Here is a 20,530-nt window from a genome sequence, read left to right as displayed (position 1 = left end):
ACAACACATTGCTGTCTAGTGGGTTATATCCATCATGAAAAATGACTCAGTTCACTGATTAAAACAAATGCATGGGGAGACTTTAGTGTGGAATCTTACCTATTCATTTACTTAAGGTACATTTCGTGCCAGAAGGTCCATAAGGAAATGGAAGTTACTTTCTCCAGAAATCCTACTGATTACAAGTAAATCCTTTGTGACTGTCATATATTAGAATAAAGTGAATAGTTGAGGTGATGATCCAAATAGTTGAAACTCATGTTTGGATATTTAGGAAAGGGTTGCTTGAAATGAAAATTATCTGGTAGTTATCTCTGTTCTCAACTTCAAAACAAATGATTTCTTTAATTAGGTCTCCCAACTCTGAACTCACATTTCCAATGATTTTTCTTCTCCCAGAGCCTTGTCAGTTTTTGAGCAGGGATAAGCCCTTATCCTGTTCTCACATTTAATGAAAATCTCATTTTCCAGTCATTTGTGGAACTAACCTTATCTTCTAACAATATTGTAAGAATTAAAGCCAAGGAATTATGCTGTTATAGATTCCTAATAATGAACTCTTTTTTCCTGGTGAGAAAGCCTAACTAGATCATTTCACCCAGGAATTTCCAAAAAAGTTCAAGTTCATTTTGAAAACAGCTACTATTTATTGAACACTTAATAAGTACCAGAGTCCCTTAGAAGTGGTACAAATGATTACCACACTTGCTAGCTAACCAAAAGTTTGGAGGTTCAAGTCCACCAAGAGGCACCCTGGAAGAAAGGACAGGCCATATATTTCTGAAAACCCAATCATTAAAAACCTCCATGGAGCACAGTTCTACTCTGATACACATGGGAGTACCTTGAGTTGGAATCAAGTTCCAGGTGCATATTGATTTATATACCAACCTTATCAAGTGAAGGAGCTCTGATGGCATAGTGGGTTACAAGCCAGGCTGCTAACCACAAGTCAGCAGTTCAAATCCACCAGCAGCTCTGTGGGAGAAAGATGAGGTTTTCTGTTCCTGTAAATATTTACAAACTTGGAAACCCTACACAGGTTCACTAGGAGTAAGAACTGACTCAACGGCACACAACTACCAAATCACCACCACAAAGCAGATGCTTCCATTACAGTTACAGAGATTAAGTCTCAGAAAGGTGAGGAAACAGGCCCAAGAGCCCACAGGTTCTAAGTGTCTGGTTTAGGACTCGAATCTCTGAGTGGCACAAAGATTAGAACTCTTCACCATTCCTCCACCATCTTTGGAACATCCTGCCACTTGCTACACACCTTGGCATGTGTCTTTCTGTTTTCAAATTCTGCCTATAAATGTGTGATGCTGTGGGTTAATGCACTGGACTGCAAGGTCAGTTTGAAGGGTTGGAGGTTCCAGCTCACCAGCCACTCCTTCCAAACCCTATACAGGGTCACTATGAGTCTAAACACACTTGATGGCACTTAACAACAACAACCTTTATTGTGATGTTAAGTCAGTACTGTGTTGCTGCTATTACTGCTGTCAGGAATGAGAAGGAAATACTTCCATTCTCAAGAAGATCTTCATTAGTTGAGAGATGAGAACCTGGCTAGGTCAGATATGATTGGAATCTTTCCCCCAGTTTCCCTGGGTGACTCTCCCATGCAAAGGAAGACAATGTACCCAGGAGTTGCCATGAAACTAATACCACCAGTTATCATTGTTGTTAAATGCCATCAAGTCGATTCCAACCCATAGCAACCCTGTATAGGGTTTCCAGGGAGCAGCTGGGAGCTTGAACCACTGACCTTGCAGTTCAAACAACTTTGCTGTTTGAACACCACGCCACAGCAATACCACCAGTAAGTTAGATTTAATGGGGTTTGAAATCAGAGAACTAGGACATATGCTGAAGACAAAGAGATGTTTCTGTGAAAGGTTCTAAGTCAAACATTATAGTCATAATGTTTGGATAAATTACCACCAGGTACCACTGGTGAAATTTACGTCTAACCCAAGAGTCATCATACATGATAAGACCAGGATCTTTGAAACCAGGTCTGCCTGTCTCTCTGCCTATATGGGAGATGAGGAAGAAGGGGGAAGATAGAATCCTAAAGCATCAGCTTCCTAGGCTCCATGCTCTCTCCCTCTATGAATCTAGATCCAGAGATCCAGAAGTCCAGATGTCCCAGAGTAGAAGAGAAGTGAATGTTCAAGAAACAGTCCCAAGACCTACTGTCTCAGGAAAAGGGCACCTACAGATCATATGTATAATTCAAATGCTCACTTAGGGAAGACAGTCTGATGAACCTTGGGCAAATCTTTTAAGTTCCTATCTGTAAAATGGGTTCATTGAATTGCATGCTCTTCAGAGCCCTGCCATGATGGTATCCATTCTCTTCCACTGTAGGCAATGCTGGGACGCAGCAATGGGGAGTCCTCAAGGAAGAAGGATGAAGAGGAAGTTCAGAGCAGGCACCGGTTAATTCCCCTGGGCAGAAAAATCTATGAATTCTACAATGCACCCATCGTGAAGTTCTGGTTCTACACAGTAAGCATCTTTCTTTTTCTGCTTTCTTAAGGATGGCCACAGGGAGCCATGGCATTTCTTACACACGTAGGTGTTTTTCTCCAGAAGTCAGAACATAAGGACCAGACAACATATAAAAAATGAGCTCCCTGGCCTTGTTTCTTCAGTAGCTTTGCAAGGATTGTGGCATTTTGGAAGCAGTTTCCATAGGCTGCATTTCTGCTCCTCACGGAAAATAACGGAAGTGGTAACAGTGAGAATTAACAGAAATAGAGGTGAGATGAGAAATAGAAGGGAGTCTAGTCTAGCAGGCAAATAGATATCCTTTTACAAAGCACTTCTGTCTTGTAAATGAATGAGCCCGAGCACACAGCATCCTGGGTTTGGGGGATATTTGCTGGGTGAGCGTTGAGGAGATCGTTAAGGGTAGGATATGTGCATGTTGTTGTTGTGAAGTGCTGTCGGTTCTGACCCATAGCGACCCTGTATAGGGTTTCCAAGGAGCAGCTGGTGAGCTTGAACCGCCGACCTTGCCGTTTAAACAGCTTTGCAGTCTGATGCATTAACCCACAGCGCCACACCAGGACTCCAACTGCTCCCAATCTGGGTGGCACAAACAGTTACATTCTCCACTGCTAGCTGAAAGATTGGTCATTTGAACCACTTAGAGGTGTTGTACTGCAAGTTTGGTGGTTCAAATTCACCAGCCACTCCCTAGAAACCCTATACAGGGTCACTATGAGTTGGAACCCACTTGATGGCACTTAGTAACAACTGAGGTGCCTCAGAAGACAGGCCTGGAGATATATTTCCATAAGGTCACAGCCTTGGAAATCCTGGGATTACTTCTGCTCTTCATACATGGGGTCCCCATGAGTTAGAATCAACTCCACAGGCAACTAACAACAGTAACTACTCCCAACCTGACAGTGTTCTCAGACAAAGCTTCTTGCTTTGCCATAAGTAAACAACATGGAAACCAAAGCAGTAAAAAGTAATTAAAGCAGCTTCTAACCCCTCAAAACAGCATTCAATGCTCCTACCCTGAAGACAGTACCATATTCTACCTGCAAAACAATACATTGTCATTAAAATAGCTTCAGCTGTTGATTTCCCATGTCTCCTTTTCAATGACATTTTAAGCTTGGGGTAAGTTTTAACCCAAGTCGTCCCTGACTCTCTCCAGCCACAGTGGAACTGTACCAGATAAAGAATAGTGAGTCTGTATTTTTAGCTGTTTTCACAACCAGCTACACTGCAATTACTTGAGTCAGCAACAGGATAACCTGAGTCTGAGGCCAGGATGACTCAAATGACCAGATGAGGTGCTTTTTCTGTGGTCCTGCATGCTAACACTTGACATGGGGTTAGAGCAGGTTTCTCAACCTCAGCACTGTTGACATCTGGGTCAGTATAATGATTCTTGTACAGTCTAGGGCACTGAACAGTATCCACTAAGTGCCAGTAGCACTCCCTACCCCTAAAGTGGAGGGTCAGCAAATAAGAGGAAAAAGAGGAAGACCTCCAACAAGATGGACTGGCACTGTGGCAGCAGCAATGGACTCAAATGTAGCAACAATTGTGAGGTTGAGTCAAGACCGGACAGTGTTTCATTCTCTTATGCTTAGGGTCACTATGAGTTGGAACTGACTTGAAGGTACCTAACAACAACAACTCCCAGATATGACAACCAAAAATGGCCTCAGACGTAGCCAAATGTCTCTTGTGGGGTGAAATGACTTCCAGTTGAAAACCACTGCCTTAAAGTATGGTCTTAAAAGAGGATGAAATAATACAAATATAAATATTAGATTATTCTAGTGGAAAAAAAAAAAAGCCTTCCAGTTTAATGAATCAGTATTGGAAGAAGTACAGCCAGAATGCTCCTTAAAAGAGAAGATGGCAAGACTTTGTCTCATGTATTTTGAACATACCATAAGGAGGAAACAGTCGCAGGAGAAAGACACCATACTTGGTAAAGCAGAGGCTCAGCAGATAGGAGATTGGTTGACTCATGGCGATCCAGTATAGGGTTTTCAAGGAGCTGTTGCTGGGTTCGAACCACGAACTTCACATTTAGCAGTCTAGTGCTTAACCTTCAGAGTGGCTACAACACTGGGCTCAGATACAGCAACAATTATGAGGATGGCGTAGGACAAGACATCGTGTTTTGCTCTGTTGTATGTAGGGTCATAATGAGTGAGAACTGACTCGACAGCACATGACAACAACAATGTTTTTTAAGTAAAAGAATTCTCTCATGCACACATTGTTGTTCTTGTTAAGTGTCAAGTCAGTTCTGACTCACAGTGACCCAGTGTAGGGTTTCTGAGGATCAGCTGGTGAGTAGGAACCGCCGACCTTGCAGTTCCAACTGGCCTTGAGGTCCAGTGAGTATCCTATAATGCCACACCAGGACTCCACACACAAACTAGAACATGCAAAAATATTTCTATTTATATGTTTTATACAGATGTAACACATATAAATATGTTTTTTTATATTTTACTTTACAGAAAACAACTTACAGTTCAAAAGCATGAATTTCGGAGTCAGGTGCTTATTACTACTGTGTGTTACTTAACCACTTTGTGGATCAGTTTTCTTATCTGCAATATGGGAATAATAACAGTCTAGCAGATTCAAAATATTCATGGATTCTGTATTAGCAAATGTGCCTACTTTCTAACTTACATTTGTAAGCCCAAAATCAATACTTGCATGCTTTGCAGACATGTGCAGATTGGTGGGGAGATGGAGAGGGTTCCCAGCTGAGGTAAAACATGGTGTCTTATAAACAAGTATAAATGCATGTCATTTGCAAGGTGCACTAAGGAGGGAAAAAAAAGGAAATGGAATGCCAATTCTTATAGGAATTCTTAAGTCAGTGGGAGCACTGACTTAAATAAAAAAGCAGGCTTGATTTCTGTTCAAAACTTGACATTCTATACACAGCTTGTTGAAGGGCACAGTATATGTGTTGGGGGGGCATTTCTTATGTGACATATTTTCATATTACATATGTCATTTAGCACTGATATATTTCATCCTTTAATAAATGAGGAACTTGTATGCCTCACAGTGGAATGTGCAAATATATCTAAGTCTTAGGAAACATGAGGACAAGTAATTGCTACTAGAGTTCCAGTTTACACATGCACATGCTTATTACAAACAAAACTCTGTGTCTCAGTGGTTAGTGGATAACTGCCGACAAGTTCTCTCAGTAATATTCCTGTCTGAGTGTCCTTGTTGTTAAGTGCCATTGAGTTAGTTCTGACTCATGGCGATCCAGTATAGGGTTTTCAAGGAGCTGTTGCTGGGTTCGAACCACAAACTTCACATTTAGCAGTCTAGTGCTTATCCTTCAGCACCACATCAGGATCCCCTTGATGGTGGTCGTGGTGATAGTGGTGGTGGTTGTGTGCCATGAAGTTGGTGCCAACTCATAGCAACCCTATATAGAATTTTTGAGGCTCTAAATCTTTATGGGAACAGAAAGCCTCATCTTTGTCCCCTAGAGTGACTAGTAAATTCAAACTGCTGACCTTATTGTTAGCAGACCAGCTCATAATCCCCTAGTTTGCCAGGGCTCTTAAAGATTCCTTGGTTTTGTGCCATCAAACTAGAACAGCACACCAGTTAGTTAGTTCCAACTCATAGAGACCCCGTTTAGGGTTTCCAAGGCTGTGTCTTTAAAAAAATAAGCTCCAATCAAAACAGTGACATTTGAGGGGACTTCTGGGCCAGTTAAATGCAAGGGATAGAAGTCAGCTCAGAGGGTTATGGTGACTGTTCTTTGTGAATCCAAAGGGACAATCTTCATACATTTTCTCAAAGGACACAGGACAATCCCAGGAACTTATTAGGAAGAAGTTTTTTAAAAAAAAAATTGAAAAATCCATCCATGAGGAAAAGGCCAGAAAATTTGTGTTAAGGAATTTTTGTTTCCCATTAGGACAATGCACCTGCTCATTCTTCAAGGGTAGCAAGAGCTGCCCTGCGAGAATTCTGTTACCCTAACTACCCTACAATCTGGATCTTGCCTTTTCAGATGTCTTTTTGTCCTCCAAACTCAAAGAACATTTCAAAGGAACACAATACGAGTCCCTTGAAGACGCCCAAACTGCCATTCTGATGTGATATAAATCACAGGGCAGAACTCTTCAGGGATGGGTTAGAGAGGAGGAAACACACTGCCTCAGACCTAGTTGGGGGAGCTGTTGAGAAAACATAGCTTCACATTTTTATGTTTTTTTTTTAAATAAAGGATTCTGTTTTTTAATAGCAATACCTTCAGACTTACCCTCATATCTTTGACTAATATTAAGAAAAGGGGAGGGAGAGACAAAGGGTAGGAGGAAAAATGGTATGAGTTAAGAAATCTACATTTCTCTAGCACCATAGGGTCGCTAGCTTTCTTTAAATAGCTCTCTCATCCAGGGGGAAACTTTCCTATTTTCTAAGCTGCAAAGTCTTGCTGTGTCTCTAGAAACCTCAAGTTGAGTCTCAACCGTCTGCCCACACTGTGTCCTATCCCAGATTTGAATAAACTCACTCTTAACTTCCTCCTCACAGAACCCTGAGGCCCATAAAGCCAGAAGCAGTGCCTTAACTCAACTCCAAATCTTGACTAGAGAAGGTTTTGTTGAGATGCCATTTTTCCCTGTGGATGAGTTTCTCTGGGAGGTTCCTTAGGCACTTATGTAAAAATTTCAACAGTCCTCCTACACACCATTCCTCTCTATTTACCTGAATCTGTCCCTGATTTTCCCTAAACTTGATCAGTTTTCCTGAAGCACCCAGAAATTCAGCCATTCACATCAAGGTTTCACTTCTTGGTGCTAGAATCCAATCCACCCTAGGCCACACATATCCATTCATTTCTATACACTATAAATTGTCTTCTCTTGTTTTGCGTCAAAGGAGCAGAAACCAAAAGAGCCTACTCCACCATGGATAGGGCAGGAAGGTTGGTGCCATGGAAAATAATAAAACTTTCCCAGGATACTGGCAAGCCAAACCCTTTTAAGTACAAAAACAAACGTCAGTAACTCAGCAGAGGGCTAAAATTGGGATTCAAAACAATGGCTAGATGGTTTTTATGTTGGTTTGACCAATTTGCAGGTATGGCATATGTCTTTCTTCCCACTCAGTCTACCTGGCATTCATTCAGCAAACATCTCCTGTGCTAATCTAGTTCGAGAACCAGAATTATCCAGGTATGGGCAAAGGAGCCCCTGATAGAAGAGGCTCACTTTCTAGTGGAGAAGACACAAAAAGTTGGGTGCATGCAAGACCAAGTAATGTGTCAAATCACACAGGTACAAGCAAAGTGCCTGGGCAACAGAAAGCCAGGAAAGAATCCAGAAAGAGTACATATTACATTAGTACAAAGATTACAATCCATATTTTTTCTTTTAGTTCAGAGTTTTCAAATGCATTTTGTCATGAATTCCAGGTCCTAACTGACCTTGTTTTATCCCGCCGTGCAGTGGCCTTGTGTGAGGACAAGGCTCCTAGGCCGTACCAGCCAGAGCTCTGTATTGTGTTTCCTTACAGCTGGCCTACATCGGATACCTGATGCTCTTCAACTACATCGTGTTAGTCAAGATGGAACGCTGGCCTTCTACCCAGGAATGGATTGTCATTTCCTACATTTTCACCTTGGGAATAGAGAAAATGAGAGAGGTAACTGTTTTTATATAAGAGAACATTGAAGACAGAAGGCAGCTATAATAATAATAATAATAAAGATTGATTAAAGTTTATTTAATATATGATTTGCAAATCAGCATGGCATTTCTGACTAACTCCCTCCGCCCCCCTCAAAACAATTTGTTACTGAGGCATCGCTTTGGGCTCATTGAGAGAACACAGTAGAACTGCCCTACAGCTTTCTAAGAAGTAATCTTTACAGAAGCAGACTGCTAAGTTTTTCTGCTGCGAAGCAGCTGGTGAGTGCCAACCACTCACCTTTCAGTTAGTAGACCAGTGCTTGACTATTGTACCAGTCATAGAGAGAAATGAAGTTCTGATATAAGTCACAATGTGATAAACCATGAAACATGATGCTAAGTGAAGTAAATCAATCATCTCATGAATGTGAAATACCTAGAACAGACAAATGAATAGATACTAGAGCTTAAAAACAAACAAACAGCCCAAATCCTATTGCCATAGACTTATTTTTGACTCATAGGGCAAAGTAGAACTGCCTCCCATAGAGTTTCCAAGACTGCCAAACTTTACTGAAACAGACTGCCACATCATTTTCCCACAGAGCTTTTGGTGAGTTCAAACCTGGGACCTTTCAGTTGATAGTCAAGTGCCTAACTGCTGTACCACCAGACGACCTTCATTACTGACTTGTTAAATGCCGTAAAGTCTGTCCCAAGTCATAGCGACCCTGTACAAGGTTTCCAAAAATTGCTAGTGGCTTTGAACTTTTGACCTGTGGTTAGCAGTCCAGTGCTTACAGTACAATGCCACACCAGAACTCCTGCTCATTTCTTACTAGAGAGTCAAAAGTGTTCTAAAGAAGATTTTTTATTTTATATAAAAATCTCACAGATTTGTATTTTTTATTTTATTGCTAGTAATTATATATTTGCTATGGAAACGGTAGAATAGAACTGATACAACGATTTGTGATCATGAAGAATTCCATATAGCATTGTCTAGAAGAACAATGAAAGCAATTACTGACTAGCCCCAAAGACAGAGCTTCTAGTCTGGCCTTTGGAGTTTCTGTTGTCAAAACTGTACATAGATAATTCTACAAAAGAGTGCTGTGTTCAAGGCAAACATTCTTTACAAATTAAACTAGACAGATGGATTGGCCAAGTGCAGATGGATTCAAACATGGCAACAGTAGTGAAGTTGGCCCAGGATCGGGCAGTGTTTTGTTCTGCTGTGCATAGGGTCGCTATGGGTCAGTACTGACTCGATGGCACCCAACAACAACAACATTGTTTGACTTGGAGGCCTGGTGTGCCACTGCAAAATAAGGCACTGGACTGCAAGGTCAGTTTGAACCTCAGGGTTGGAGGTTCAAACCCACCAGCCACTCCTCGGAAACCCAACAGAGTCGCTATGGTTCAGAACCAACTGGACAGCACTTAACAACAACATTATTTAGCTCAAAAGTGACTTTTAGTAAGACAGTTTTCTCAATATTCAAAGTTCACCTCAGAGTAATAGTTTGGGTAGATCATTTTCTTTTTTTCTCTCTCTCTTTTGCTGATCTTGTTCTTACTGCATATTACCTTATTCTTCATCAAAGTTAAATGTGCCTACCCTTTAGCCAGTAATTTACTCTCCCTTTCCCCCCTACCTGTGGTTAACAATCAAAGAATGTTTCTTTTAGTGTGCAAACCTTACTTGACTGCTACAATAGTGGTCTCATACAATATTTGTCCTTTGTGATTAACTTATTTCACTCAGCATAAGGTTCTCCAGGTTCATCCATGTTCTGAGGTGTTTCACAGATTCACTGTTATTCTTCAGTCTTCTATGGTATTCCACTGTGTGTCTGTACAATAGTTTGTTTATCTGTTCTTCTATTGGTAGGCATTTAGGTTGTTTCCATCTTTTTAAATATGTTATGGGGAATATGAGTGTGCAAATTACTATTTGTGGCAAGTCTCTTATTTCTCTAGAACATATATCAAATAAACAAATTGCACTAGTGGAGTATAAGATAAGCAGTGGAGTGCTAAATGTAATGTCTGCTGTTCAAATTCACCAGCTGCTCTGCAGGAGAGTGATGAAACTTTCTGCCCCAGTAAAGATTTACAGCTTCAGAAATACGATACGGGTCACTATCAATTAGCAATGACTTGTTGGCAGTGGATTTAGTTTTTGGGTTTTGAGAGAGGGATTGCTGGGTCATATGGTATTTCTGTTTCCAACTTTTTGAGGAAGTGTCCAACTGTTTTCCCCATTGGTTATGTCATTTTACAGTCTCTGGGTAGGTCATTTTCAACTTCCAAGGAATCCAGGGATCTACATGAGAATTAATAACTTTAGGGGAGACAGGGCTCTCAGGATCCAAATTAAGTGAGAGACCATTTTCTGTCATGCTGCCACGGAAACATGGAGTTTGACGCCATGAGCTGCTGCTCTCCTATGCTGACAAACCTGGCGAAGCTGCACAGGATGATGCTTGTGGGCTGTCACTCCTGAAGTACTGAGAATCTAGTCTCTTTTTCAGTAGCATCGTCCTACCCCACCCGGAAACACTCCCATTGACTTCCGGTTTGAGTTCCAGCATTGTCTCTGAGGATCTTTATGGTTCTCTTTCCTTGCCCCTATAAGCATGACGTTTACAACATTTCCACTATTAATTTCCATTACGGCACCTTCCCTGTCACAGGTCTCTTTGGGCTCAGTCCACCAATACCTACAATTCAGCAGCTCTCGAGAAACGAAAGCAGTCCTTGAGTGTAGCAAACAGCTTTTAAACCCAGCTGCTAACCAAATGGCTGGAAGTTCAAGTCTTCCTCCAAAGGAGCCTTGGAGTAAAGATCTGCCAGGCTAATTCTGGAAAATGAGCTATTGAAAATACCATGGGGCCCAGTTCTACTCTGACACACATGGGGGTGGCATGAGCCGGAGCTGACTCCATGGCAACTGATAGGTACTAGTAGGAGACTACCTCTCATTCATTTGATTCTTTCTCTTGTTTGTAGCATCAGCTACTCCACCAGTTATTGCATCCCTGGTGGCACAGTCAGATAAGCACTGAACTACTAACCACAAACCCACCAGCCACTCCATGGGAGAAAGAGGAGGCTTTCTGCTCCCTTAAAGATTTACAGCCTGAGTCACGATCAGCTTGATGGCCATGTGTGTCTTAATTCCTCCAGCAACTTGGGGGTCACGAAATTGAATTGAGCACACTTCTTGTCTTCCAGGTTGAGGCTGTGGGTTTCTCTCTTCTCCCCCTCTCCACTCACTCACATTGTCTAAAAGGCACCTTGATGCCATCTCCATGGGACTTATTTGAAGTCAAAGCTCACCTCAGGGATCCATCAAACTCAGAGTCACTACAACAAATGTGGACACACTGGGTGATGCCATGGTGCTGACCAACAGTGTAGAATAGAACACACCCAGAGTCACCTCTGGAGGAAGATTAGCTACCTTCAGCAGGAAACCTTGCGGAGCACCTTCTACTCTGAAACAAATGGCTTGCCCTGAGTCAGAATTGACTCAATGGCAACTGGAAAAAAGAAAATTAATGTGATTGAGCAAAAGTCCACAAGAGGGCTCTGCAATCCTGCTCAAAGCTCTCCACAAACATTCCAGGAGAAAAAAGGCAGGGCTGTGAGACAGTGATGATTCTTAGGCATTTTCACAAAAACTGTAGTTAGTGGAAGGAGACTTTGTGGTTAAGTGGGTTAAGCGTTGGGCTACTAATCAAAAGATCAGTGGTTTAAACCCACCAGCCACTCTGAAGGAAACAGATGGGGCTGTCTGCTTTGGTAGATTTATAGTCTCAGAAACCCTATGGAGAAGTTGTAGTCTTTCCTGCAGAGTCTCTGAGTCAGAATCAACTTGATGGCAGTGGGTTTGGGGTATACTCATTGGGAGAGGCCTTTTTCTAGAAAAATTGTTAAGACTCCCTGTCAAGTCCACTGCTTCTTCATGGACTCCAAAACAGTCCTAGCCACTGTACTAGGGTGGTTGGGAAAATGTATGGGATTCCATAAAGACTTTCTACCAATCCATAGGAGTCCTGGTATGGCACAACAGGCTGATGTGCTAGGTGGCAAAGTTGGTTTGAACTGCAACATGGGTGGCTCAAGGATACCAACTACTCCTCAGAAACCTTATATTGGGTCCCGATGAGTTGGAACCTACTTGATGGCACTTAACAATAACAACAAAAACAATTCATAAGCTCACCATCACCTTCATTAATGAAGGAGGCTCTTGAGTTTCTGCTCAGGAATGTACTGTGGTTGAGTTGATTCCAGCTCATGGTGATCCACTGTTACAGAGCAGAACAGACTCCATTAGGTCTTCTTGATGGTAAGGTTTATGAAGACAAACAGCCAGGCCTTTCTTCTGTGGTGTCTCAGGGTGGATTCAAACCAGCAAATGTTAGGGCTTACCTGTGTATAATATCCTTCACTTAGGTATTTAAACTACTTAGAATATATTTAAATCTTAACTAACATCCCCCAACTCCCATCCTGAAAGCTTAGGAGGTGATATATTGTTGTTGTTGTTAATTGCCATCGAGTTGGTTCCAACTCATAGTGACCCTGTCTAAGGTTCTAAGGAGCAGCTGGTGGGTTTGAACCACCGACCTTACATTTTAAACAGACTTGGCAATCCTGTGCATTATCCTGCAGCACCACACCAAGACTTCCTATTTTGTAAGGGATTAGATTAAAAAATAAAAGAAAAAAGAATGTCTTGCTTTGCTCCAGCTATTCTAAGCTTTTATTTTGTAATTCAAAAGCCCTTCTACTTCTTGGCCATTAAAATGGATTTCCCATTTGTAAACTGAAAAACAGTGATGAATTTGCTCTGGTCTTTGTGAGAAATGGAGAGCGAGGCTTGATACTGCTTGAGACTTCACGCCCAAATGCATATTCTGTCCCCCTGATAAACAGCAGAAAAGGGCAACACTTAAGCAGCGAGACTGGAATCTCTCCAGGGACTAGACTAGAAGAAGACAGGGAGCAGTCTGTACTCCACAGATTGTTCTGGTGGAGTTTGCCAGCCCAAACGCACTGCCAGGAGTTTTAGTCCCAGATATTTCTTTCTTCTGAGGTAGCATGTAGTAGCCCAGAGGGTAGGACACTGGAGACTGGGGTTAGGAAGGGGTCAGCCCAAGAGTCCTTGCTTCCTTTGGAGTAAAGCTGTGAGGAATGAGGTACCTTTATGTCTGACTTTTGCTTCAATGGAGGGATAATCCCATCACATCCTGTACCTTTTCCCCTGAACCCCTGACAGAAATGCTGGACACCAAGGGAGTGAGTGAGCCTCCCACAGCTCTCAGGGCGTTGGTGCCTCCTTACAAAGAACTCAGATGCAAGATCCAGGAATTATGGAAATGTTTGTGAGATTCTGTACGTTCTGAGGGATACAGAAGGCAGGCTTTGTGGTTTCCCATGCTGTCCGCCCATTCCTAACACCACATTCTTGTGCAGGTAATCACCCTAACAGACAAAGATAATCCCTTAATAGCATGTCACTGTTTATAACGTGCTTCAGGAGACATGATTTCATTTTGATCCTCCTTCCCACAACTCTGTGAGGTAAATGGCATGGCTGTTATTACGTTCCATTTTACAGGCATGGGAACTAAGACTCAAAGAGGGCTTAAGTCATCTCCCTGTATCCCACAGCTAGAAAGACGGAGTTGTTGTTGTTAAGTGCCATGAAGTCGGTTCTGACTCATAGCAACTCTGTATAGGGTTTCCAAGGAGTGGCTGGTGAGTTTGATCCATCAACCTTGTGGTTCAAACTGACCTTATGGTCCAGTGCTTATCCTATAGCACCACAACACGACTCCTGAGAAAGAAAAGAGAGCTAGGTCTAAATACAACTGATGCATCTCAACAATGTTCACTGCTCTGTCCATTCCCCTGTGTGGTGAAAACAGTTGACATGCTCAGCTGCACATGGGAAGATTGAAGGTTCAAGTCCACCAACAGGTGCCTTGGAAGAAAGACTTGTCAATCTACTTCCAAAAGACCCCGTCATTGAAAATCCTATGGATCACTGTTCTACTCTGACACACAAGGTGTTGTTATGAGTCAGAACCTACTCAACGACAACTTATAATATACTCCAAACTCCCCTTAGCGTCCCCAGATTGTAGGAGACATGCCTAAGAAGTGACACTGGAGGTGAGGGAGACAGAGAGTGGGGGCTTTTCACTCCTGTTTATCCGCAGCTGCTTTTATACTCCTTCCTTGCTTTTTTTTTTTAATGTTGCTGTTGCACAAAAATATTCTCACATTTGAAAAAGTTATATAAGTCCCTGCCATTCATTATGCTTCCTTGTAGGCATATTAGGCAACTGGTTGCAAAACCTCTAAAGCATTGTCCTCTTCTCTCCATCTCCCCACTACAGTTTCCTTAGAGAAACTGTAGCCAGTGAGGGAGAAGCCGTCAGTACAATATCAGCTGTAGGAATTTGTGATGGATTATGATGGTTAGAAGAGTGATTCTCAAAAAGTGATCATCCGTATCCCTTGAGGCCTTGTGAGACATGCACATTCTGGGGTCCCACAGACTTATTGAAGCAGCCATTTCCCTAGCCCTCAGGGGATTCGAATGCTAGCTCCTGTTAAGAAACCCTGGGCTAGGATTAAAGGAGGAGGTTCCACAAAGGATGAACAGGGCTACCAAGTGGCTCTAGGAATCTTGCTCAGTCAGCCTTCTAAGTCTAAGTCCTCATTTTTTAAGGCCTTCCTTCCTTTGTGCTTTGGACAACCCACTAAAGTGTGATCAGGCATTCAAATACACAGCCACAGTTTTGACCTTCCCCTGACTTTTCTTCTGTCTTCTCCCATGGGAGATCCTGAGTGGAGAACGTGGGCCATGCCTTAAAGAGATCGAGATCTCAGGGATAAACTCAAGTGATTTATTAAAATGGTGTTGGTGCACAGTTTGATTAAACTGGGATCCTCAGTTCCCCTGGCTGTGAGGGAGAGTAAGGGGTGACCCTTTACTGTTCCTTTCATAGAATCCACATGTCATGGCTAAATGGTTCCTCTAGATTTAAGGTAACTCAGATCCTACCCAGCCAGAAGGATATGAGAGGAACTGGAGCATGGCTTTGAGATGTCTATGCAGTAACCAGTCAGTTGACAAATACTGAGTGTCTGTTATGTCCCAGACCCTGGGGGCAAAGAGTATGACCTCAGAATTTATAGTCTGGTGAAGAGAGGTGATAGACAGATAGATAATACATAATGGATAGCTAGATACATAGACACACGTATACAGGCATTTAGAAGATAATATCAGATAGTGATAGTCTTCAAAAATGTATTGTTGTCATTGTTAAATGCCGTCGAGTCAGTTCCAACCCATAGCGACCCTCTAGAGGGTTTCCAAGGAGTGACTGGTGAGCTTGAACCACCAACCTTGCAGTTCAAGCTGACTTTGCAGTCTAGCGCATTAACCCACAGCGCCACACCAGGACGCCTAAAAATGTATCAGGGAATAACTAAGGAGCTCTGGTAGCATAGTAGTTACTAGATGGGCTGCTAACCTCAAGGTCAGAAGTTCAAAACTACCAAATGAGGCTTTCTGCTCCCGTGAAGATTTATAGCCTTGGAAACCCTATACAGGGTTGCTATAAACCAGAACCAACTCCATGGCATACCACTGTCACCACCACCAAAGCTACAGTGGTCAAGGCCTTCCTAAAAAGGAGAAATTTGAGCAAAGACCTTGAGGTCAGCTATGCAAAACTGTGGAAGAGAAAACACCAAGTGTCAAGTGTCCTGAGCATAGAATGGACCTATGCTTAAGAGCAGTCACTAGAACTGTAGAGGTGAAAGAGATACAATATGATGGGCTATCAGATGAGGCCATGATAAGGATTTTTTAGTGTTTAACATTTTGTTGTTGTTAAGTGATGCCCAGTTGATGCTAACTCATTGCAAGCTTATGTACAACAGAACGAAACACTGTTCAGTCCCGTACCAACCTCACAATCATTGCTACACTTGAGCCTTCTGCTGCTGCCAAAGTGCAAGTCCATCTCATTGGAGACGTTCCTGTCTTTCCCTAACCTTCCACTTTACCAAGCATGATCTCTGTCTCCAAAGACTGGTGCCTCCTGATAATATGCCTGAAGTATGAGAGACGAAGTCTGGCCATCCTGACTTCTAAGGAACATTCTGACTGTACTTCTTCCAGCACAGATTGGTTTGTGCATTTGGTGGTCTAGTACTTTTAATACTGTCATCTAACACCATAACTCAAATGCATCAATTCTTCTACGGGCTTCCTTATTCACTGTTTAACTTTCACATGCATATGAGGTTATTGAAAGTATCATGGCTTGGGTCAGATGCACCTTAGTCCTCAAACTGACATCTTTGCTCTTGAACACTAAAGAGGTCTTGTGCAGCAGATTTGCCTAATGCACTATGTCGTTTGATTTCTTGACTGCTACTTCTATGAAGTCTTTGACAACGTCAATATTTTCTCCATTTGTCCTGATGTTATTTACTGGTTTAGTGGTGAGGGTTTTTGTTTTCTTTACATTGAGGTGTAACCCATACAGAAAGCTGTGGTCTTTGATTTTCATCAGTATTTTAAGTCCTTCACTTTCAGCAAGCAAGATTGTATCATCTGCATTTCAAAGGTTGTTAATGAATCTTGCTCCAACCCTGATGCCATGTTTTACTTAATGTAACCCAGCTTCTCAAAATATTTGATCAGCATACACAATGAATGGTGGTGATGGTGGTTATGTGCCGTAGAGTCAGTTCCGACACATTGAATAAGTATGGTAAAATAATACAACTCAGGCATACACCTTTCAGTGTTTTCTTGTTTGAACAACTGCCCCTTGATCTATGTACAGGTTCCTCATGAGCACAATTAAGTGTTCAGGAACATTCATTCTCCACAATGTTTTCCATAGCTTGCCATAATGCACACAATTGAAAGTCTTTGCATTGTCAATAAAGCACAAATAAATATCTTTCTGGTATTCTCGCCTTTCTGCCAAGATGCTTCTGACTTCAGCAATGATATCCCTAGTTCCATGTCCTGGTCTGAATCCAGCTTAAACCTCTGGATGTTCCCTGTCACAATACTGTGTAAACACTTTTTAATTATCTTTAGAAACTTTTACTTCTGTGTTATATTAATGATATTGTCCATTGATTTCAGCATTCCATTGGGTTGCTTCTCTTTAGAATTGGCACAAACATAGATCTCTTCCAGTCAGTTGTCCAGGTAGCTGTCTTCCAAATTTTTTGGCAAGATGAGTGAGTGCCTCCATTACCACATCAGTTTGTTGAAAGATTTCAATTTGTATCCCATCAATTCCTAGTGCCTTGTTCTTTGCATATTCCTTCAATGCACCTTGGACTTCTTCTTCTGGATCATTGGCTCTTGATCATATGCTATCTCTTGAAATTTGAAAATAGACCATTTCTTTTTAATACAGTGGCTTTATGTAGTCCTTCCACCTTTTGATGCTTTCTGCATCATTCAATATTTTGCCCATAAAATCCTTCAATATTGCCAGTCAAGGTTTGAATTTTTCTTCAGTTCCCTCTGCTTAAGAAATGCTGAGTGTGTTGTTTCCTTTTAGTTTTCTAACTCCAGGTCTTTGCACAGTTTATTATATTTGACTTTGTCTTCTTGAGCTGCCCTTTGAAATTTTCTATTCAGCTCTTTAAACTTCTCATTTCTTCCATTTTCTTTAGCATCTCTATACTGGGGAGCAAGTTTCAGAGTCTCTTTGGAAATCCATTTTGGTCTTTTCCTTCTTTCTTGTCTTCTTAATGACCTTTTGCTTTCTTCCTGTATGATGTTCTTGATGTCATCACACAAATCTTTTGGTCTTCAGGCATTAGTGTCTAATTCATCAAATCTGTTCTTGAGATGATCTATAAATTCAAGTGGGATATGTTCAAGGTCACATTTTGACTGTTGTGGACTTGTTTTAATTTTTTTCAGCTTCTGCCTGAACTTGTGTATGAGTAATTGATGGTCTGTTCCACAGTCTGACTTTGGCCTTGTTTTGGCTGTGTATTACATCTGTTGAGGTCCGTGTGTACAGTCATCTTTTATGTTGCTTAAGAAAGGTATTTACAATGAAGGAGTCATAGGTCTTGCAAAATTCAAGTGATCTCCAGCATCATATTTATTACCAAGGTCATATTTTCCAATGACTGATTCTTCTTCTTTGTTTCCAACCTTTGCATTCCAAGCATCAGTAATTATCAATACATCTTAATTGCATGTTTGATCAGTTTCATACTGAAGAAGTTGGTAAAATTCTTTAGTTTCATCATCCTTGGCTTTAATAATTGGTGCATAGATTTGAATAATTGTTTTATTAACTGATCTTTCTTGTAAGCATATGGATGTTATCCTATCACAGACAGCATGGTACTTCAAGATAGATCTTGAAATTGTATTTTTGATGATGAATGTGATGCCATTCCTCTTCCATTTGTCATTCCCAGCATAGCAAACCATGTGCTTGTCACAGCCAAAATAGCCAATACCAATCCATTTCAGCTCACTAATGCCTAGGATATCAATGTTTATGCATTCCATTTTATTTCTGAAAATTTCTAACTTTCCTAGGTTCATACTTCGTACTTTCTATGTTCTGATTTTTAATGGGTGTCTTCAGCTGTTTCTCCTCATTTTGAATTATGTCTCATCAGCAAATGACGATCCCGAAAGCTTTACTCCATTCACGTCACCGTGGTCATCTCTACTTTGAGGAGCCTGCTCTTCCTCAGTCACATTTTGAGTGCCTTCTAGCCTAAGGCGCTCATTTTCTGGCTCTATATCTGACAATATTCTGGTACTCTTCATCATGTTTCAGTATTCAATATTCTGGTGCTATCTGACAGTGTTCCACTGTTATTCATAAGGTTTTCAGTGACTAAATATTTGAAAGTAGTATATCCCTCCTTCTTCCTCATCTCTTAGTCTGGAAGCTCACCTGGGTGACCCTGATGGTATTTAAACAATGGTGGCATAGCTTTCAAAATCACAGCAATATACAAGCCACCACAGTATGACAAACTGACAGACAAGTGGTGGTCTGTTTATAATGAAAGCCATCATATGCATTCAACTATTGTAATCTGCTTCAAATACTTACTGATGAAAATCAAAGTCCACAGCCTTCAGTATGGGTAGCACCTCAATGTAAAGAAAACAAAAATCCTCACCACTGAACCAATAAACAGCCATATAAATGGAGAAAAGACTGAAGTTGTGAAAGACTTCATTTTGCTCTGCTCAACCATCAACACTCATGAAAGTAGCAATCAAGAAATCAAATGATGTCTTGCATTAGGCAAATCTACTGCACAAGACTACTTTAAAGTGTTGAAGAGCAAAGATGTCAGTTTGAGAACTAAGGTACACCTGACCCAAGCCATGGTATTTTCAATAACCTCATATGCATGATGCATTTGAGTTAAGGTGTTGGAGGAGAATATTGTAAGTAGCATGGACTACCAAAGGACAAACCTATCTATGTTGGGAGAAGTACAGCCAGAATGCTTCTGGGAAGCCAGGATGGCCAGACTTTGTCTCATACTTTAGACATAGTATCAAGAGCTACCAGTCCCTGGAGAAGGGTATCATGTTTGGCAAAGCAGAGGGTCAGTGAACCAGAGGAAGACCCCCAACAAAATGGATTGGCACAGTGGCAGTAGCCATGAGCTAAAATGTAGCAACAATGATAAGGTTGGCATAGGACCGGACAATGTTTCATTCCATTGTGTTTAGGGTCTCTGAGTCTGTACTGTCTCAATGGCACCTAACAACAACCATAATTTAGTTTTGTTACTGTTATGTCTCTCTAGTCTCTCTTTGTTTTAACGGAGGCATAATTTACCTGTATCAAAATGAATAAGGGTACATAAGGATACAGTTAGATGAGTTTTTACTTATGCACACAACCATATAGCCACCATGCAGATCATGCCTTAGGTTTTGGATCATTCTGTGTGATGCTCAGATAATGGACTGATGACAGGTGGGCAAGAATGGAGGCAGAGATACCACTTAGAATTTCTAGGAAATATCTGTACAACGAAATAGGTTTGGAATAGGACACTAGCATTGGAGGTGGTTAAAAAAAAAAAAAAAAGTGGTTGGATTCAGCTATATTTAGCCATAGAGGTGGTAGAACTTGTTGATGTAGAGTATGTAATATATGAAAGGAAGGGATGAAGAAGTCCTCCTAGATTGTTATTGTTGTTAGGTGCCATCAAGTCGGTACAGACTCATAGTGACCTTATGCACAGCAGAACAAAACACTGCCCGATCCTGGGCCAACCTCACT

General features: G+C 41.5%; 1 protein-coding gene across 1 annotated transcript in view; it reads left to right on the top strand.

The window, feature by feature from the left end:
• Window positions 1-20,530, top strand: part of TRPM3 (transient receptor potential cation channel, subfamily M, member 3) — an 805,178-nt gene that overhangs the window by 686,281 nt on the left and 98,367 nt on the right. The window contains 2 exon segments of the mRNA XM_006834915.1: window positions 2,377-2,517; window positions 8,059-8,187. Coding sequence (XP_006834978.1) covers window positions 2,377-2,517; window positions 8,059-8,187 — 270 coding nt within the window.

Source organism: Chrysochloris asiatica, unplaced genomic scaffold, assembly GCF_000296735.1.
Source record: "Chrysochloris asiatica unplaced genomic scaffold, ChrAsi1.0 scaffold00014, whole genome shotgun sequence".
In the NCBI taxonomy this organism is placed as follows: Eukaryota; Metazoa; Chordata; class Mammalia; order Afrosoricida; family Chrysochloridae; genus Chrysochloris; species Chrysochloris asiatica.
This window is presented reverse-complemented; position numbering and strand designations above follow the sequence as displayed.